The sequence below is a fragment of the Triplophysa rosa genome, linkage group LG20 (assembly GCF_024868665.1).
Source record: "Triplophysa rosa linkage group LG20, Trosa_1v2, whole genome shotgun sequence".
In the NCBI taxonomy this organism is placed as follows: Eukaryota; Metazoa; Chordata; class Actinopteri; order Cypriniformes; family Nemacheilidae; genus Triplophysa; species Triplophysa rosa.
This window is the reverse complement of record NC_079909.1, coordinates 9,921,582-9,944,658: the sequence shown is the minus strand read 5'-3', so window position 1 is coordinate 9,944,658 and position 23,077 is coordinate 9,921,582. Positions and strand designations below refer to the sequence as shown.

Below are 23,077 nucleotides of genomic sequence, written 5' to 3'. Positions count from 1 at the left end.
GTGTGGGGTGTGACTGTGTGTGCAAAAGCTTGCTCGTGTGTGACAGCAGCAGTGTGTTCGAGGCCGTTCCCGCAGGTTTTCCCTCAGGTCTCAGTCAGGCTCACCTGACAGAGTCATTACTCATGACAACAGTATTACTATCAAGCAGAAGATGAGTGTGTATCCAGGCCAGAGCACACGTGAAGGGAGTAGGAACTTTCTCCACAACTGTATAATCACTTGTCTTAAGTTAATGGACAAGAAACAGCCCAGCTTCATAAATCAATACATACATATGCAAACACACCTGCAGCTGTTTGCATTTAGCACTCTGATGAACAATAGTACTGTGTGTGTGTGTTTACACAAAGCTGATGGTTTTTATAAAAAGCAAAGCAGCTAGAAACGTTGCGGTTGCAGAGGTCTGTGAGGAATAATTATAAAAAATGATTGTATTGGATTTGTGCAAACATTAAAGAATAAAGCTGACATATTGTCCGCCACATTGTGACTCTGCTCTAAAAAACAGTGGTATATAAAATTATTGAATTGTGAGATTTTTTGCCTATTTGTAAGCAATAAAGTACAAGAGAGTATCAATCAGGCATTAAGCTAACAAACAACACAAATTCTTGCTTAACTCGTGACTAGTTGATTTGTATGATTTGTCACGAGAATCATGAGCATGATTTTAATTATTAGAGCCTCTTGCTTCTGTTTGTATTATTATTCTTCTTACCCAATGGTAGTCTATGGTAGCCCTATGAACTGTACGTAGGAAAATGGTGAAAATGGGCACACTCGTAGAGGTGGTACTCATTAGTCATGTGACCAAGTATGGGGTCTCTAGCACTCACTCTATAGCACCACCAACAGTTCAAAAATGCACTTTTCAAACTTTTGAACCCATTGATGTACAAAAAATTCTACTCGGCACACTTCATGTACTCGTCACGCTAATCGCATTCCATGCGTTACACTAAGACTCCTCCCATTAGAGTAGCGGCCATCTCAAACAGTACAGTATTGCGTCTTTTTCTACTAGTCCTAGAAATTGTGATCGATTGTCATGAAAATCGGCTGAGACCTCGGACAGGGGGTCCTTGCCAAAATGGGGAACAGCGCCACCTATGGGTCGCGAGATTTGAAAAATTGCTATTTTTGCTCGTAACTTTTGAAATGTTTGTCAGAAAACCGAGATCTCGGTGTCTACGGATTCCTCGTGTCATGACGGATCGTACGATTACAATGTCACGATTGGATGATCGGCCTGTCTGCCATTTTGAAATTTGTCAATCGTGATATCTTTTGAACCACCAAATTTGAGACGTGTCACCAAATTACAGTCCCAAACGTACCCTTAAAGTTTCAAGACAGCACCACCTTGCTTTCATGACATATTACTCTTTTATATATTTTTTTATTACCTTTGAACGATGCAGGGACAAACATGCCAACTGAGTGGCACACCTAATAAATTGCAAGTCTTGGGTGCAAGAGGTTGCTGGTTTGAACCTCGTGTTGCGCATTTATACATTTCAATTTGCAAGTATGTGCAAAAATAGTGCAAGTATGTAAACAAACGAAATGCAATGTCATTTTAGTAATGCGATGTATGCGATGTATGTAGTGCAACTAAAGTGGTTTATAATACATGTAAATATATACAAACAGAAACAAGGTAAGTACAAAATGACATTCTTTCTTTCATTGTCACTTCTGACATCTGTTCCTCCTATACACTGTGTTTCTGCTACTTTTGCTCTACTGTCTCATTTCATGTTGTGGGTACACTGGGGGATGTGTGGGCTGGGTGTGGGCATGGTTTGTTTTGAGTTATCAACCAGTGTTTTTCACATATGTGCAGTGTGTGCGTTTTTCGCTTTTGCTACATTGCGCTGGTGAGGCTCTGCACTGCTTTTGCGGCGCCTTGTGGGCTTGGCCCCGTATCGCTGCTTGCAGCTATACTTGACATCTGCATCTGCTTGTTTACATTCAACATCGCTAAATAAGAGCAATACAGTATATTAATAGTCATTTGGATTACTTTAATAATGAATTTATGTTCTTTTAGGTGCTTCAGCATGTTGTTATAAGATGACAAAACCAGATTTTAATGTAGAAGGATTAAAGGTCCAATGTGTAATTTTTTGGAGGCTCTGTTGACAGAAATGCAATATAATAAACATAAATATGTCTTCAGAGGTGTATAAAGACCTTGCATAATGAAGCGTTATGTTTGTATTACCTTAGAATGAGCTATTTCTATCTAAATACACCGCGGGTCCACTTGCATGGAATTCACCATGTTGCAGTAGCTCTAAACGGACAAACTGCTCTACAGAGCGCTTTTAGTAAATACATTATCTCCTTTGGCTAAAGAGCGAAAACATGACGACATCTTAGTTCTGTATCAGCCACCATAGTGCTTCGAAAGGGAGGGGTGGAGTGAGTTATTGGTTGTAATTCGTAACCTCACCACTAGATGCCGCAAAATTTCATACACTGGACCTTTAAAGAAAGGAAGTCATCTGGGATGGCATGAGGAAAAAATTCAAGAATTTTTATTTTTGAGTGAACTATTCCTTGTGTTAAAACATATGGAGATGGCTTGCACATCCAGACAGTCAACCCCACACACATCCCTGCCCATCATCTGTCAACTTCCTTCTTAATCTCACCTGCCCACATAATAAGCTGCCTGGCTTGATCGATAAACTAGCAGATGTGCGGGATTTGGCCCTCCCTGCAGGACACATACACAGAAGCATGAAGTGTGAAAGTTTCTTTATGCTAGTACATACAGATCACATCAGTATGCTGCGAAGAGACGGACGGCGCTTGCACCTCTGAAAGTTTGACATTCAGTGCAATATGTTTTGGACCTGGGCGGGTGAAATCACAGTATTCAAAAAAAGACAAAAGGGGTGAAATCACAAAAAAGGAAGGAGGAAATTATTCTGTATTCTGTGGATAGGGGTTGGAACTCAAGTGCAATGCTAATTTATGAAAACTTACGAAGATGTGTGTGTCTCTCTCTTTTTAAATGTTGCTTCCACCATGAAAGTTTTTCACCTCAGGCTTAAAGATTCCATTGAACTTTAGACGTGACTCACACAACGTTTGTACACGTATTTCTTCTAAATATTTGTTTAGTTATACGTTCGAAAAGGATTATCTTGATTTAGCAGAGAGGTCATATTTGCCTTTGGCAATTGCATCGCATTTGAATAAATCCAGTAAAATCATATCAAAGTGACAGCTGAAGCGAAATGTCACCTGAGGAACTCTTTAAAGGTCTGTTATCCTCCATTATCCTTGTCCACATTTATAATGGATTTGGTTTTGCTGTGACTCACAAAGAATTTCTGCTAAAGCAATATTTACACATACAGTACCAAAGACTCTTAGAGATCAAATGACAACAATAAGATCCCATTTTTGTGCACACCATTTCAATGCAAACACCTGTCTTATTAAGTAACCATTCAGTTCAACCGGGCACAATCTGTTGTCATTAACATTTACATTTACATTTAGTCACTGTCAGTCTTCTCAAGTGCAAACATTCTTCCTTTCTGTGTAAATTAGGCTTACTACAGATTGACCATTAAGAAGAGTGTTATCGGACGAGTGAAAATGCCAATATATCCAGACACGTGTACTTTTGGCATTTAAAAGGCACGATTAAGGTGTCTGGAGTCTGCTGCATTCCCATAACCTACTGTAGCATCTAGAAACAGCCTGATGGAGACAGAGAATTAGGTTCATTGGGTTTTTATGCATGTTTTGCTCATTACCCTATTTGCAAAATCCTTAAACGTGCCAAATCCTTAAAGTGCCAAAACAATGCAGACAACTCGTGCAGATAAACAACGCCATCAGCTGGATTTATTAATTCCTAGTGAGCCTTTATTATCACACTAAACTGTTTTTATCTTTTTAAAACATTTCCCTGAATCAATTTTAGCATTACAACAATCTGAAGCGTCATCCCTCTGCCTCATGTTTGGGTGTGAAAGTGGACTCTGGATTCCTACCGTCTACACAAGAGGGTTTGTTCCGTGTAGTGCCGGCCACTTTCCCTGGTAAACATGAGCACTTGACCGTCTGCGAGCGTTCCTCAATGCGGTTCTTGTTGCAACATCTGTGTGCAGCGATGACCTCACATGTTCCTCCCTCTGTAAAAACACACACAGGTATTTCACTGGCATGTTACACAAATTTTACCTTTAACATACAATGAAGCTGCACATATTTCAGTTTGTTCAACAGCATCTAAGGTAGCGACATGTATCCAAAAAATAGATATCTTACATACAGTATCTATCTAAATTCAGTGATAGAATAATAAGTTGTACACAACTTAAGTTGAAACACAATTGACAAATGATTCGTCCATGTTTCTTTTAAACGTTGTGAAAGACACGTCAACCCTAAAATGAAAAACAAAAAGAACATTGGTGATATGTGTATCTTATGGGTATACTGCATTGTATAATCTGATGATTATTTACATGCTATTATAAAATACAGATATTTTATTTATTCATTAATTGTTTACTGGTTATTTATTTTTGGCCAAATTAAAACCTTTGGCCACTTTTAACAATGATGAGTGATTCTAAATGTAAATATTTAATGCACATCTTAAAATTAAAAGATGTGAAGCGTCTGCTCTTTAATTAGATTAACTTCCACAGTCATCACTTAAAACAGCATTAGAGCAAATGGCCCTTGTAAAAAGCCTCTAAAGAGAAAATTATAGGCTCTTCCACAGACTCTGACTGCCTGCTTTTCCATGTAATTACCATGTATTCTTTCTTTTCTCCACATCGCAAATTGCCCTTGAAGCATGTTGATTATCTTATCTCAATGCCAAGCCTTTTACCCTGGATGGATGTAGCAGGGCCTTTTATCTAGAGTTTAGACGGACGATGGCAGTGTTGTGAATTATTGTGTAAGTAAAATGGTAAGCAAATGTAGACATATACGGTATTGTCCCGACTGAGAGGGTGACAATCGTTCATATAGCTAAGCGATTATGTGTTATATTAAGTCCTTATTGTCATTAACACACTTCTTGTCCTTCACACACATTTACAAAATATACAGTATTTACTGTATATACACGGTTATACAATGTGCACTGCGGTAAAAACGGACACCATTGTGACAAAATGATGATATAAAAAAAAAATTCAGAATGCACAAAGCAACTAGCACAGGTCACCGTAACAATAGAAAGCCCCCGAGTGAGATCTGGGGGGAGTCAGGGGGCTGATGATAGGTAATGGTGTACCCCTCTAAGCACACAGCACCAACCCTGACAAAGGAAAGGGGAAGAGGTGGACAGAAGGGAAGAAGAGGAAAAGAAAGGAAGGGAGAGGAGGGAAGGCGGCAGGCAGCTCCCTCGCTGGGTCGGGCTGGGCCGGTTGAGTAATGACAGGACTGTTGGAAACGCTCCTCTCACACAATTATAAAGCGGCCAGGTAATTCAGCCAGTGGGGTTGCTGCGGAGAGGTCCTTCATCAGATGCTCCCCTTTCCCTAACACCCGCGGAAACCCTCTTTATCTTCCCCTGACAGGTATCCGCCCGCCCGCTCCCACTTCCCACAATTACAGCAGAACCCGTGCGAGGACATCAGGGAGAAAGGCTCACCATACTGACTGGAGCGAGAACGATTGTTCGCCCCATTTCCAACCAATTTAAGAAGCAACACATTCTCACAAACTGTTCCACTGGATGTGTGCGGATGCTAATTTATACATGTGATAATGTACACATCTGCCAACGTGTTCTATATAAACCTGTATTGTTTAAATACAGAAATGCTTTTGACACCAAATTTGGAAATAATGTTCCTATTGTTTTGTTTGACATCTGTAAATCTTGATACATTTAAAGTTATTGCGTAACACTTTATAATAAGGTTGTATTTGTAACATTAGTAAAGGAGTAGTTCACCTTCAAAATGAAAATTCATTTAAAATTCAAAAATCATTTAATCACCCTCTTGTCATTTCAAACCTGTATGACTTTCTTTCTTCTGCAGAACACAAAAGAAGATATTTTGAAAACTGTTGGTAACAGAACACCACAGCCCCACATTCACTTCTATTGTAACCAATGCAAGTGAATAGGGGGCTGTTAACAACATTCTTCAAAATATCTTCTTATGGGTTCTGTGGAAGGAAGAAAGTCAAACTGGTTCGAAATGACAAGAAGATGAGAAAATGATGACAGAATTTTCATTTTGAAGGTGAACTATTCCTTTAATACATTAGCTATCATGAATTAACAATAATAAATACAGCATTTTTACTCTTAGTTCACGTTAATTTCAGAATTTTATATGGATATTGGATATATCTTTATATATTGGATATATCTTTAAATCAAAAGTCGTAACTTTTAACATTAGTTAATGCACCATGAACTAACATGAACAACTATATTACTTATTGTTTTTTCATGTTAGCTAATGCACTTAATAATGTCAACAAATACAATCTTATAAATTCTGATCACTGATAGTTATGAACGGTATTATTTAGTTTATTTCTACCAGAAAGACTCGGGAGGCAAAATGTTTGGCAATAAACATTTATTAGGCAACTGATTGCGACAAGGTGCGAATATGGTAAATGTATATAGTTCTTTGGCGTAGGCCCTGTCCGTAGCTCGCATCCAGAGGGTCAAGAGATGGAGGCAGGGGCGCAGCCAACCCCCCTGGGGTTAATGGACAGGGACCATCCTGGTGGTGTTGGGGAGGATGGGGGTGAATGTCTGCTGCTTCAACTGCAAACGTAAACAGAGAGTAAGTGGCGATCTTATATATTCCAGTGTTAGATGGTGATTGGTTAGGTGATGATTGGTTGAGTCTATACGTGGTGAGTGATGCAAGATTGAGTCTTCCTGGCAGAACTTGCGCTTAAGCTTACATTTCTGATATTAAATTCTAAGTTTGCATTCCAAAACTACCCATCCTTATGAATTTTGCCGCATTTATTTTCATACACAGAAGAGAGAAGCCGTGCAAGACTATTTCACTTCCGGACAGTGTAAATGTCAGCGAGGAAGTTAGTGAAGATAAAAGTTTCTCATTGCACTTCAGGTCTTCTTTCGAACTCTTTCTGCTTCAGCATTATGCAAGAGTGAGCAAAGGAGAAACGAGCAGGCTTAAGCGAGCGGAGAACATGATTGCCGTCTCGGCGCCGTCATCTGTCCCGTGTTCCGGCGTTCATTTGTCTGAACACGTCTGGCAATGCATTTTCTCTGCAGTTCTGATGACCCATTAAAACATCCATCCCAACAACCAGCTGACAGTATGACACAAAAAATATCCCCTGCCCTTCCTGACAGCTGGCTGCTATACTCTCCGTAAGCTGACTCGATGATATATCTTTGCCCAAAACCACAAAATGCCAAGACAAATCCCTCAGGAGTCCACATATTTAACCTCTTTAAACTGCTTTAAATGCCTTATCGACCATTTGACTATTTCCTGCTTTCTAAGGTCGTTGTCTGAGGCCGACGGGATAAGATTCACACGCTTTTTCAGTCAGTGTAAATGATTTCTCACAGCGGTGTTCTTTGAGGACGCCGGTCTTAGATCCTGGTCATTATTGAGGAAAGTGGATTTCCATAAAGATGGGAATGGTTTGTGAGGAGTAAGAGGATCTTTATGGCTTTAACTAATTTCTCATTGTTCTGTCTAAGAAAAACAATTAAGCTATTAAAGAGACCTCACCATTTGGGATATTTCTTTTCTATGAGACTGACTGATACATTTACTGTATGTTTAAGGTATTGTCACATTTTAGTATCTTGATCAAAATGGCTGGCCCTGAAATCACTCTTTGCTCATTTTTGTTATTTATCTTGTGTTAGGTAAAATATACATCAGGCCCCAGCACATTTACAGAACCCATTTATCTGACAACAATAAACACTGTTGCGGTATATCTGTTTTATGTGCAAGCTGTTGGCTCAAATCACAAACACTGTGACACGGAAAGGTTAATTTCCTTCCAAGGTATCTCATTGAGTTTGACAGTAATGACTTGTGGTGAGCCTAATGGAAGCTAATAATAGGTTAACCTACCGCAAAAAGTCTTTCATTGGGATTGAAAGCTTTTTACATCTCGTGGCAACATAAGCAGGACTGTGTGTGTGGTTTGTCGGCTGATATCTGTGTATGTTTGTGTGTGACGGTGAGGGAGAGAGAGAGGCTGGGGAAGCGGCTCTTTATGTGGCCATCAGACAGGTGGACATTAAACCATCCTGCACTGGCACCATCTGTGCCCAGAATGAGAGGAGTAATGACACCTCAGGACTGTGAGTTGAGTCTAATGCAGAATTTCTTAGAGGACAAATGGCCACTTCAGCTCTGCTGCTGAGGCCAAACTCATGCACACCATGTTTCTGTTAGCTACAGGTAATCATCGCTCCATTACCTGTGTGTGTGTGTGTGTGTGTGTGTGTGTGTGTGCGTGTGTGCGTGTGTGTGTGTGTGTGTGTGTGTATGGGAACAGGTACATCTGTTCGCTTTCATAATAGAGCGACTGGGTGTTGAGCAAGATTTATTTAAGTAATATAAGGATGCCCCATACCAGTAAAGTTCTCTGAAGTTCTGCTTCTTGTCCAGAGTCCAAAATGAACACTTGCCAAGTACAACAGGCAATTTAATTAAGCAGGCAAATTAAACACAGTTACTCACCCGATTGGTCATCTGTGGCGAATTCTAACAACATTTACCTCAGTGTAAAATGTGTTGAGGTTATCCACAATACCAAAAGTTTAGTTTTCATTGTCAAAATTACAATGGGGCTTTTTCACGTTTTTGTGACAGGTGCGGGTTTATACAAATCTTGTATGATGATTCAGGTCACAGAACGTAATATAATGTACTCTCATTATTACCAAGGTTATTATAGTTTACTAAAACTAAAACTATGAAAACATTTCTGTTAATTGAAAAGTAAAACATTGTCCTAAATATTATATTACTAAACACTAAAATATATATTTTTTCAAACTATTAAAAACTTAAAATAAACAAAAATGAGAAATGTTGCCTCATGAATAAATTAAAATTTGTTTAAATTGAGGCAATAAAATTAACTGAAAATAAATAAAACTTACCCAACTTATCTAAACTAAAACTAAAATAAATATATAAAACAAATAAAGTGACAAACGCTCATAATAAAATGCTAAAAATAAACAAGATATAACATAAAAAATAAAAATATCAACACTAAACGCTAAGTTAAAATGATTATTATAATTAATTATTATTTATTTGAATAATGAATAAAACTATACAAAACTATTACAGGGACAAACAATAGCCTATATATGAACCAATGAAAGTTCTTAACCCCCGTTGTCACACAGTATTAATTTCAGACATTGTTTCTCTCTCTCACACCCCAGAGGTTATTTTGGAGGTGGGTTGCATCAATCAAAGCAACACTGGTCATTCGTCCCATCAGGCTTTTCTGGACCTGAGGTCATTACAGTAATGCACATAGAGATTACCTTTAAGGGAATCGATGCCTGCTGTTTTTGGTGAGTTAAAGGCTAATTAAAAGCACAGTAATGAAGGAGCGTGGAACAGAGCGGCCAGGCGAAGAGATCAGAGTAATTAAAATAACTCTCACACCTATTACCTCCAAACAACCTGCTTCCTGTTTCTGTATGTGTGTTGTATATTATACTTATTTCTGCTTGTGTAAACATTATACACAAGTTAATTTGTACATAACATGACCCACTTGTCACAGGGTCTTTTTAATGGAGCCTACCATTGAAAAGCTAGTATAGGCCTTTTAGTCAAATTTAAGCAGCAAAACAATGAAGCACAAACAGTCCATGTCATTCCATGATAGCCTTTTCTATGTGCTATATGACACTTACAGATGCTAAAATAGTTGCTCATTTGTAAGCCTATACAGTTCAGTGATAATGAGCCATAGGATATATGACAAGAACAGAAAGAGATGTGTGATTGTTCTACTTTCTCTCTTTTCACCTTGAAGTGTCAATAACACAATGTGTCATATACTGTACCTGCAATTCAATGTAATAGCATATGTGATTTTTAACACAGACAATTAGCCAAGTCTCATATCTATAACAGGTATTCATAACGTGATAAGGCCTTTAATATATGACATGTTTCTGAATATAGAGAAACCATGTGATGGAAAAATACTCAAAAGGCAACCGTTAAACTGTAATATATTACAAAGTCAAACAGCATCAATCTGCCTAACCATACCTATGTAATATTTCTATCAAACATGACTTGTACACTGCAGCCTTGAGACCCCTGATGCTTTAAACAATAATTTCCACTGAAGTTTGCAAAATATTTAATCTTTTACAAATTCCATTTTTTCCTTTCCAAACTTAATTGGTAAGGGACTCCAACAGAAGTAAACAAATGAAACAAGAAAAAGACAAATGGAAGCATTTCAGTTTGAATCCAGAGGATAGAAAGTAAATAACTTCTCATTCGTCTCTGGTTCATTGAAGAGAAGCTATTGAAATTAAGATAAGAAGATTAGAAAAAAACTTCATTAATCCCCACAGACAAACACAAAATGTGTAAAATAAATAGAGCGGAATAACAACAAATAACAAAATATCTAAAAGACTAAACATTACGTGATTTAACATTATATAATAACCAGATATTAATATTAACCGTATTATGGCAAATCTATACAACAAACAGGCATAATTTATACAATATTGTTGTTGATTTTAAGGCACTCTTCCAATTAAAATTTTAAAACAAGGGCTGTTCTCGAGTCAGCAATTAGACTTTTCATATCAACCAACACAAATCTCAAAATCAAGCCTGTGAATTCAATTTGTGATAAATCCATCTGCGTCTTCTTCAGCAATTCTCCTTCAGATGTTTCTCTTATTGATTAGCATCAAAAATTCAAATCTCCCAAAACACGCAGCATCAAAGAGAATGAGAAGCAGCTGTTATAATGCATTTATGTTTAATAGCACCAGCTTTCAGGGCTGGCAACAGAAATCAAGCTTCTCATCTTTAAATCAGGGAGGACGCCCATCTGATGTTTAAAATAAGTACAAACGCATTTCTCACCGCTTAAAATGGAGCCAAGAGTCTTTTCCTGATCTCTGTGGGATCATACGATAACTCCAGACATGTTGCTCCCTCTGGGCTGACATTAATTTTGCTCACATGACATATTTCTAAAAAATGTACAGGGAAATGAAGCGTGAACGGTACAAAGACGGAGCGTGCGGTTGTCTGCAGCAATCTCGCAGCTCGCGTTGGCCGCCGAGATAAACATGGATCATTAAATCTGAGGGCTCTTAGGGGGATTTTGCTTGCCGTTTTGTGAATATCTGGATGCTTTTTCTCATACCACCAAAGCATTTCTTTCATAATGCCATGTGTTAAATATGTGCTGTTACTTTTTGTGGATAAAGCACTATTGTGTGTCGTCTTGCATACAACAGCAAACTCAACATGCAGACTTGGTCTCTCGCTATAAGAGCTTGTCATAGCAGTCAAGATCAGGAACACGTTGTGCCCCGCTGTGTCCAGGTCATGCACAGGTGCGGTTTGACACCATACCTGTCTGGTGTGTGGATGAAAAAGTTTCCTGACACTTTGCTTGTGTAGGCCTGTGTCATTGACGTTGTGAAAAAATATGTGGTCGGGGGCCTTTCTTGACACTTTCACAAAAAGGATGCAGAACCTAAAAGTCGTTTTCCTGTGCACCCTCATGTCGTTCAACACTTGTATATGACTCTTTCTTTCATTCTGAGATTCTGAGAAATCTCTCGGTGGTTTTGTGTCAATACAATAGAAGTCAATAGGGCCAATGTTGTTTCGTTACAAACATTCTTCAAAATATCTGCAAATAGAAAGTCATACATGTTTGGAATGACATGAGTAAATGATCAAATAATTTTTGGGTGAACTAGTCCTTTAAAGGGGTCATATGACACGGCTAAAAGAATATTATCGTTTGTTTTAGATGTAATGCAATCTGTATACACGATATACACGAGGTTCAAAAGCGCTGTATTTTCCACATACCATGCATGATTGTATCTCCTCTTAGTCTTTGCCCCGCGTCTCTGAAACGTGCAGATTCTTTACAAAGCTCATCGCTCTGAAAAGCGAGGTGTGCTATGATTGGCTAGTGCGTAGTGATTGGTCGAATACTGCAAGCGTGTGACGGAAATGTAACGCCTCTAACCATATTTGGAACATCAGGTTCCAGAGCAATTGTACTGACAGGTACGCCCACCTTACTTGCGTATACATTTGGGCGGTCTTAGTCAAATCATACCACGAACTGATGTGAGTTTGTGGGGGTGTGGTTACACGAGGCGTTTTAGGCAGGTCTGGGTGAGCATTCGCTTTAGATAGAATGCATCTTTTTCGTGTCTAAAACATGCATGGGCAACTTATAACACACCAAAGACACAGAAAAACACGTATTCGCACCATATGACCCATTTAAGAAGGTGTTGACAGTCAGCCTCATGAGGTCAAACATAATATTTCATGGATGGTTTCAGGGAAATGGCTTGCAGCCTTGCACGTAATTCGCCATGTTGTTTCTACAGTAGCCATAAATGGACAAACTGCTCTACAGAGTGCATTTTGTAAATACGTTATTTCCTTCAGCAAAAAAGTGAAAACAAAACATCTTAGTCCTGTGTCAGCCACCGTAGTACTTCGAAAGGGAGGAGTGGAGTGAGCCGTTGGTTGCAATTCGCAACCTCACCACTCGATGCCGCTAAATTTCATACACTGGACCTTTAAAACCTCTGAAGAATTTTTGTGATTTTGGAGCTTCTAGCAATAAACAATACATAAAATATAACATATTTAAGACAAAACAGCTTTAACCAGAGTTATAAATGTAGCCCACACTAATCAGGCTGCCATGGGAGAGGTAAAAATATTTAAGACAAGTAAACCTTCTTTTCGTGTTTGTTTAATAATCACACATATATAATGGTTCTCAAATGGTTTGTGTCTCTAACACCATGCCCCGTGACTCTAAAATGCAATGGCAAACCAAATGATACTTTATTTGTGGAATGTGCCTCCTGCCCATTTGGGCATTCGTGAAATATGGTGCCGCACTGCCCAAATTCACACTCTGGATAATCTCCAGTAGCTCTAAAGAGCCCAGAGCCATGAGAGTGAATCAGCATTGATTCTGGGTCAACACAACATGTATGAACAGCCAAAGGGTCCAATGATAACAACATTACAGCGGCTGTTTGAGGCTAAATAGAGTCCATAGTATCAACAGAACAGCCTGCTGCGGATTTACCGCCTGTCTCATAGCACTTTCATGATGGATTGCTACGCGCAAACGAACATGACATGCGGCTCTTTCTTGGATTTTCCAGACAGCTGTATAGCATACATGTTGTTAGACTACACGCCCACTCGTGGCCTCCTATGAAAAATTTCTCTCCACATCTTTGACCTCGTTTCGGTATATATACCCACAACCCCCCGCAGCTGGGGTCTGCATCCCCAGAGAGGCAAACCGTGCAAAAAAAAAACATACAAGTAAACACACAAGCTAGTGGACACACGCACCAGTGGGTGCTTGGATCAGAGAAACTGCACACACACGTACAAACATAGCCCGCTGCAAATAGAATAAGAGAGCGCAGAGAGATTGGATGTGTTTCAGATGGTGCGGTGACCTCGCCACAGCTGAGTAACTGAGCAACAGAAGTCCTGCCTGTTTATTTACACATACAGCCATGGGGGAAAAAAGAGACATTCCAATTTTTAATTCAATCAGCATTTCTAGATGTATTGTGGCCATTCCAGTCCAGCGAATTTCAACAAAATCAAACCTCGGGAGTGACAAAGTCATCCAACAGCAATGTGAAAGACCGACAGCATGACAAGACACATGAAAACTGTGATAAAAATCGAGGTTAAAATAATTATTGCATTTTTCCTAAATGTAATAAATAGATAAATCACTGTTATATAAACAAATATACAAAATATATACAAATTACTATTGTATTGCTTAAAAGTCCAAATGAAATCTGAATTCTTTACAGTATTTGAGGTCTGAAAAAAAACCCACAGAGCATCTTTTCTGTTAGTTTGACCCGTTTCTCCAGTTTTCATTTTCTTCAAATAAATGCGAATAGAAACAAGATTTTTATTTGAAATTTGGGAGAAATATTGTTAGTAGTTCATAGAATGAAACAAAACTGATCATTATACCTAAACACACATAAATGGTCAATTCAGAAAAACTGAAAATGATTTTGAGTTGGTCTCTTAATTTATTCCACGGCTGTATTTACACTTATCTCATGAAGTTTTCGTATAGTAGTGCAAACAGCATTCACACAAAATGTGGAAAATAAGCATTTATCAAGAATGGAAATTTGTGTGAGACTTGGATTAAGTCTAAAAAGACTTGAAACTACTTTTCCTGACTAAATGTATTTCATGACAGAATGTATAAGAGAAGAGAAATGTACAATTTGCTTATTTGTGACATTATTAAGGTAAAATCCTAGAAATAGTACGTTAGGGGAAAAATGCAGGGAATAAACTGTCCAGCAACAGGGTCAGTAAAACCGTAACCTGAACCATATAGAAAACTATTACCTTAGGGATCTGAGACCTGTACTCTTGACAAAAGACTCAATTTCTGAGTTAGATGTCAAAAGCTTAACATATCTGCCGCTTATATATGGAAGCTTTGCACTAAAGCAAGACGAATAACACATTACTTCCTTTGAAACACATGCATTGCCTTGCCAGCGGCCTTTTCCACCTGCTTATTGAGCTCTAAAAAATGCCTTGTGTGTACACACAGTCCCTGCTGTGTCCCGACCAGTCGTAAAAAGTAATGGAAGCGGTAATTACACCAAAATAAATGGGCTCTATCAATCCTTAATGAGTGTCACAAAATAGCTGTACATGGGCACGTGACACGAGTCCTGCTGTCACACTGAGCCCCCAGCACCCAAAGTTACTATCAATACTAAGAGTAGCATGAAATTACCTCCGCCTGCTGGGAGTTTCACAACAGGACTTATTAAGAAAACTGCAGAAAAGGGAACAAGACTGATATCGCTTGCCTGTAAAGAGAGACGCGCGCACCAAAACGCATATATACGGCAGCGTGTGTGAGGTCACGTAGAGGTGAGTTACTGGTGGTGCATTAAGGGATGCTTGTGAATGGAATGACAACTTGGACAGGGACAGATGCTGCAATTATATGCTGCAGAAGACAATGGAGACGGTATACTATAATGACGTAAGCATGAACTCCAGAGCAGGTATGGAGAGATTATTTGTTAATGGGCTGGTCATTACTGAACATGTGGTTTCCCGCTCAGCAATAAAATTAAATAAATGTGCGTATTTAAAGGAGCACTTCACCAAGAAATGAGACTGGGTTCTCTGCAGAGCAAAAAGGGGAGTTTCTCAGTTATGGGGTGTTTTCAAACCGGGCCTTCTCAATCTCTTTAATTCATTTCCAAAAATCAAGTGGGTGATTCACAATCTCCTATTGGATGGATGGAAAATGCCTGTCCCGTTTAAAAACGCCCAATAATGGTAAAATGGGCTACTGCCCTTTTTGATTGGATGGTTGAGAAACATCCATCCCGGTTTGAAAAAGCCCTTTCGTGTTCTGCAGAGATCTATTATATTTTTAATTTACTTAGTTACCACCTTCTCATTCCAAACTTGTATGTCATTTTTCTACAGACCACTCCGGAAGACGTAAACAACGCTGCTCCAACGCTGGTCCAGAAGCATTTTTTTCAGAACTTTTTTCAGTTTCAGTTTTTTAACACTACGCAGAACATTTATAACAGAATTAAAATGTTAAACAAATATCTTTAAGATTTAGTTATACGTATATGTGTAAACATAAAATAAAAAACGGAAGTGCTGCTGGACCATTGTTAACATCTTGCGAAAGTGGTCTATAGAGCACTAAAGTAGACATTTCTGAAGAATGGTTATGCAGTGCCAGTTCATAGTGATATTGTGAGTTTCAAGAAATCCTAAAAAAACATTATTTGCTAGTGGTTTGTGTGAGAAACCAACCAAAATGTAAGTAATTATTTATTGATAAACTTTTCCTCACATAAAGCGTTCATATGGCTTCAGAAGTCTTGGAGTCGGTTAGACTGTATTTATGCAGCTTTTTGTCTTTTTTGGAGCTTGACAGATGTGGTCACTTTGAAGTGCCGTATGGCACAAGCCAAGCCGTGATTTTTAAAACATTTAAATTTTCTGTTCCACAGAAAATAACAGCATATATGATCGAATATACAAATGCCTTACTTTTGGATAACTCTGCATATTAAAATGGGATAGGACAAAATACAACATAAAAAACGACCAGGCAAAACCAGTCAAACCAGGCCAAAGAGTTTCGGTATAAAAAATACAGAAAACACTTCCTTACTCCAATCAGCTCTGTAGTTTTTCACAGTCTCCTCCAGCCTGTGCAATATGTAACTATCAGAGCTCTGTCATCACACGCTGTTCATTTATTAATGGACACAATGCTTCAGCTGCCACTTATCTGCTCCAAATTATGCATGCATGCTAAAATCATTGTATGTGTCTAGCGAGTGAAATATAGAGACAGATACAGAGTGCGAGCGAAAGAGAGAGAGGGAGAGAGAGAGACAGTGCTGTGTAAAAAGAATCATATTCTATTGCAATGGCACATTGGGGTCATGCATGAGTTTGCATAACAGACCTCCATTTCCCAGCTGCGTCCATAAGCTCCAATTTATTCTGCCACTTGTTTTTCATGTTGCCTGTTCTTTTAAGCATTTTCGAAGCATTTTAACAAGACTGGCTTCACTCCACAGGCGACATGTTGTGCAGTCTCTCAAGTCATCTTCTGTCTGCCCGGCAGGCATCAATGCTAGTGTCATTACACAGCTATGCATGATAATACTCTTTTGTCATGCTTTGTGTGTAATTGCTTGTGACATTTGTACTTGTGTTCCATAGTGGGGGAGTGGAGGTACTTTGCCAAGCAAGGGTTTATCGTATTACGGCCTTACATGGCTTATTTTAGCCTTTCCTTATTTGCCATGGAGTCTTGCACACATCACTTTGGATCAATCTGCCGTTTGTGCTAAAAATGCTGGAAAATACATCTCATTCTGTCTGATTAGTCGTAAGCTAAATAGATGCACCAAAAAGAGAGGCATCTTTTTTAATGTATAAGAAAATGTTGAGTAGAATGCAAATTCGGTGTGGTCAGAAACTAGAGCACTGTATTTGCTAGAATGGGCCAAAGGCAAACCTAGCTCATTTAATTCTAATTTTACCCAGTTGTAACTTTACTTTTTAATAACTCTATACTGTACTATTGGTTGACAACAAATAAAATAAATGAACAGGGATTAGAAAATCACAAAAAGATGAATGTCAGGTAACAGATTAAAGGTGGAGTGGTTGATTTGGAAAGGTGCTAAATTTAGCCTGCAAGCACTGAAATTATAATCCCACCCTCTATGCGATTCACCGTCCAAAACCATGCCTCCTCCAAACTCATGAATGTATTTCGTTAATCCACGTAACGAATTACAAACTAAATCCATTAAATTCTTCTCAAAGCATGTACATTGTACCTGTCCAAAAGAAAGAGAGCAACCATGGTATCGTCTTTCAGACCCTTTCCTGCCAGAGCTGTCTCCATCTTGTAAAAGATGAACCGATGTTAATTCGAGTTTTTCCACTTTCATGATCCAGACGTTTTTTCGTCACTGCTTTTTCAAAAACTGACTTTCGTTTTGTAGATTTACTTGTTGTCGGTTCCGCAGGAAAGTTTGATTGTTGCTGTTTGTCCGCCATTCGTTGGCTGAAAATGTACACATGACCAGTCACAGCGTTCGGCCAGAACGTTTTGATTGGGCGAACGTTTTTTGGTTCTACTCCTTTCACAGACGAAATATAATTATAAAAATATTATTTGACCAATATACTTCTTGATTGCTATCGGGATGTTAAGAGATTTCCAACCAACAAGACAAAAAATGTTTCTGGACAGGATCACCCACCATGCCTTTAACAGCCAATTTATTGTCATATTTCAATTACTCCTTAAATTCATTTCAAAGACTTGGGCCAGATTTACTAACAGCTTGTGGCAGAGCAAACACCTCTTTTGGCGTGACACGAAGACACGAAGTGAAAATTTGTGTTGAAAAGGCATGGACACAGCTGTTTTTGCAAATGACATTATTGCATATGCATTTGTAGGAGTTTCATCTTCAGACTTTATGGGAGAAGAGTATTTTAATGAATCACGCAACGTGATTTAATAAGTTTTGCGCCCGTCATTGTACTGGTATTTGCGGCTTTATTAAACGGCAAAAAAGCATGTCTAAAACGCCGCGCTAATATGCGCTGCTATAGGTAGATTGCGTTGGTCATTATGGGAATGAGATATTGCGCCTGTGTTTTTTAATGTGCACCTTGTTAGTAAATCACCTGCAGAAATGTCCCATCTGCGCTTTTTTAAAATTGCGCTCTCTAGCTATTTTGCCCTGTTAAGTAAACCTGGCCCCTAGATATAGGATAAAATTAAATAGGACGTGCAGAATCTTAAATAAAAATAGAACAAATACAGTATATTAGTGTTTATCAAAATGCAAATATTATAAAAATATGATTACTCTGCTATTTAAATATTGTTTGCATAAATAAAACATTTCATGTCATGTCATTTAAACAGGAGAATTGAAGAAGGTAAAAAAGATGTCTGTACAGAGTGATAAAGGAAAGCGAAAAAAGAAACTTTGTTTACTGCTGACAAGCAAGCTGACAAATAACCGATTCCCACAAGTCAACCTGAGGCGTTTCATTTTCGGCCATTTTAATGGCAACACAGACGCCTCGGCTGAGATTAAATGTGGACTGTGCTTTTCTAATCTGTCTGGGCAACACGCCTTTAAATTTGATTTGTGCTATCAATGCAGACCGTGAAATCATGCGGCTACACATCAGAGTGTGACTGGATTTGGCCAGCATGTTAATGTTAAGCAGGTGTGTGTCCTTTGTCTTAAGGAAGGTGACTTTTTAAAGCACTTTTTCCACAGCAAAGCAATTCCAATTTCGTTTCACTTCGGTAATAACAAAAAAGAGACAGATTATATGAAATAAAGCAGTACAACATTTTATAAAATTACAAATATAGAAAAATCTATATCCTTGAAAGCTTAAAGGGATAGTTCACACGTAATTAAAATTCATTAAAATGTATTCACCCTCATATCATTCAAAACATTTCTTTCGTCTGTAGAACACAAAAGAAAATATTTAAAAGAATGTTGGTAACTAAACTGGCCCCCGTTGACTTCCACTGTATGAGAAAATGTTTTCTCAAAATATCTATTTTTGTGTGTGTTCCAAAAGAACAACATTAGGGTGATGAAACATTTTATTTTGGGGTGAACTATAATCTGACACTTCATTTACATTCATTCCTGTTTTTCATTTATGGTTTGTAGACTAATATAATTTATGATTTTATATAGTGTGTTATATTGTAGTTTATGTCTCTAATAGTATGAAGCAAAAGAAAAATATTCCAAATATTTGCTTATGGCTTTAATCAGAAAGTACAGAATCATATTGTTACAGGATTTGAGGCAGTCTGTGTTACCGTCCAACACTCTTCGTCCTCATTTGATTGTTCTCTCTTGGTCGCTCTCTTTTTTTGTAGGTAGGTCAAAAGAGAGATCCACTCTGTCAGCTCATTGCTCACATTGATGAAATCGCTTGTTAGTAGAACCCTCTCTTCTTTCTCATTAGAGCAAGCAGAGCTGGAGATAGCGGTCCAGGGAACGAGTGACCGGATTGAACCCTGTCATGTCCAAGTGGGCCGGATCATTCTAGAGATGGGTTCTCATTACTCAAGGTCAGGGTCTATAGACACCACTGGTCTGAGGACAGAGGAAAAGCACCCGACAACATTGCTTCAGAGATGGCAGTCAGGGCGACAAGCGCTCTCTCGTGTTAACTACATTTATAATGGGAAAAAAAATATTTGTTCACAAATAAAACATAACTCAGAAACATTCAATATTTAAAGCAATGATCATATTGTGAATGAAATATTGGAAAGGATTATTCAGTAATATCCTAACATGCCTGTATCAATACCCAAGTCTACACTCATTGATAATACAAGATAGGTTAGGATATTTACTATATTTACTTTTTAGACACCCATTTGCTAGGGCTGTTCGATTCTGATTTTTTTGGAGTCGATTCCGATTCCAATTCCTGGTTTGGGAATCGAAAGAATCGATTCCAAGAATCGATTCCTAGCTGCTGTTTTCGATTCCTGCTCAATTCCCTGTTTTACTACAGATTTTTATTTCATATAAAAAAATGTACACATTTTTAATGCAGTACAATTTTCTAAGCTGTCACATTTTACATTTATTAATTGTTTATTGTTTCTATAACAAAAACCTTAACCAAATATGTCGATCTTCTCCAGCAATTCCAATGTATCATTAATAATATCATTAATAATCTAATTTACTAGCTGTTTTCAAAAATAAAGCACAGGTCAATTTACTATTTTTAAAGTTATTGAGCAGTGTACACAAAAATACTTGAGTAATATAGATAGACAGATCGATAATCAGTAAATTGTATTAAAAATATGTAAGATATGTAAAATATGTAAATCCTTTAGTCGACTCTCGATTCACAACGCCTTGGAATCGAGGAATCGATTCTTTTTGGAATCGATTCCCAGCCCTACCATCAGGGGCGGACTGACCAGTAGGACATTCTGTCAAAGTCCAGAACGGCCGTCCTACCAACGGCCTACGGCCGTGACCAAGGGCAAACAGGCTATCCGGAGTATCAGAACTTTTCCCGGTGGGCCGCTAATGTATGGTGCTGGAATGGACGCTTGGGCCAGACAGACGGACATTGCACGCAAAGCGAAGGCATTAGCGAGACGGACACGTATACATGCAATGACACGTTACATACAACCCCCACAACCCCCCGTCGACAGGAATGGTGGAGGGCCGATGTGGGCCGAAAACTCCACGGTCGTCTTTGCTTCCGAGTCCGCCCCTGCCTACCATTTGCAAATATTTCTATGGCAATCATCGCAATATATAGCCACCATATTGTCAAAGCATATGATATAGGGCCTTCAGTAAATATAATGATATATCACAAATAGACTGTATAATAATCTTTCAGTAACAGGCACACTCAGACAATTATTCTGCTTACAAAAGAATTACAAGCAACCAACGGAAATAAATCGATTGTTACGATTCACTTCATTTCAGACCATGAAAAAGATAATTGTCTTTCCCTGCCATCTTCCGAGATGCTCAGAATCACGCAATTTATCGAATTATGGAGCAATTTGTATATGAATATTTTCATCATTGCACTGATTTGTCAACATCTATATGAACTAATTAGCAGAAAATATACTAATGTTATTAACTTGCCAGCTGTTAGGGACGTGTAATTTCATTTAGACTTGCACTCTCAAAACAGGCGTATTCAGAACAGATGGCATGCTGAGTGGTTTAAGGGCTTGCCACTCAACGTGCGCATTTTTAAACATATATTTGCAACTGTTCTTTTATTTTCTGGGACGTTCGGGCAGAGAGTAATGATTCTAGAGACAAGTCAATTTCTCCTGGTTTCAAACGTTTCTAATCAAACTGGCAAATGGCCTCATATCACTCAGATTCAGACTGCTGTTGTTGTCACAGTTGTCCTTGCTCGCGCAACAATGGGCGGCTGAGCCTTTTGCAGCCCAAATGTCGGGCCTTTCAGAAATTTAATTAATCAACCTCCTGTCCTTTCTTTCAAAACACAGCGTGCTCTCACTGGGTGTCCCTGCCTTGGCTTTTATTCCTCTCTCTCTTAGCTACACACTTCTCAGTCTCAACCAACACCGCTCTTGAGGCTCCGAGGGAGATTGTCGTGTGAAAAACTATGTTTATGGAAGGGAGGGTGGGTAATTGGCCTGATGTGACCCCTGTCTGGAGAAGCTATCATCACAGTACTTATGGTGAGCATATAGTTGAGATCCAACACGCTTGGCGGACACACACAGCCCAAAGAATCACGCTCTTGTTTACTGTGTCTTACATTAAAATGTCCAAATAGACAATGCCACAGAGTTTACTGTAACAAAATGAGATCTGGCAAAGCCCTCAACAGGTTGATAGAGGAATGATTCTGTCATTATCTGCAACTTAGCAACCCGATCTGATATTACGCTATACTGAAACGGCAGGGCATCTGAGACTACGCTAAAATGAAACAGCAGGGAATCTGACACTATGCTATACTGATGCAGCAAGGTGCCTCAAACTAGACTAAACTGTAAAGAGAGTCTTAAACTGTATACAGCCATATATAAAATTTACATTAGGGATGAAACTGAAACAGGATCAGGATGCAGCTCATCAAGAAAACGTTTAATTAAACTGCAAGAAAGGACCCTGAAAACGTTATTTAGTTCACACAGCTACTACTTTTTAATTTAGGATTGGACTGAAAAAACCAAACTTATATAGTTACATGGTTTTACTATTTACCCATAGTCTATCATTAAAGATTTAACATTGTGTCACTACCACATTTTAACCATAATATGTGTAGTAAAACTACAGTGATAATACTTGACAGCATAAAATGGTTTCAGTGCAGTTTTGCTAAAGCAACAATATATTTGTTTTATTTGGGGTGTTTTACACCCTGTCTACACCACACGTGAGCGGCGCAATGTGATGCAAGAAAAGACAATAGAACCCATTAGAAATGTAGAAGTCATTTGACTTTGAATTCCACAGGATTTCTGGGAGACGTGAGTGTCACATTAACGGTCCACTTGGAAACAACATGAAGCCGTCTGATCGAAGTAAGCTGTCGTGTTTACATCGGTTGCAATAAAAATTCATCACGATCGAGGCTAAATTCTTTAAAGTATGCGAGGTTCACAGCGCAAACTCATATATGATGTTGCTGTTAACTTTTGACACGTGCATGAA

At 38.5% G+C, this 23,077-nt stretch overlaps 1 protein-coding gene across 4 annotated transcripts in view; it reads right to left on the bottom strand.

Moving 5' to 3' along the window:
- LOC130571535 (chemokine-like protein TAFA-1) overlaps positions 1-23,077 on the bottom strand; it is a 129,881-nt gene that overhangs the window by 21,857 nt on the left and 84,947 nt on the right. For all 4 annotated transcript variants that reach the window (XR_008965100.1, XR_008965101.1, XM_057362578.1 and 1 more), the window contains one exon: positions 4,020-4,160. Coding sequence is in view for 2 of the 4 variants with exons in the window: in XM_057362578.1 (XP_057218561.1) it covers positions 4,020-4,160 (141 nt within the window). In the remaining 2 variants the exon portion in view is untranslated. The remainder of the gene's footprint in view (positions 1-4,019; positions 4,161-23,077) is intronic.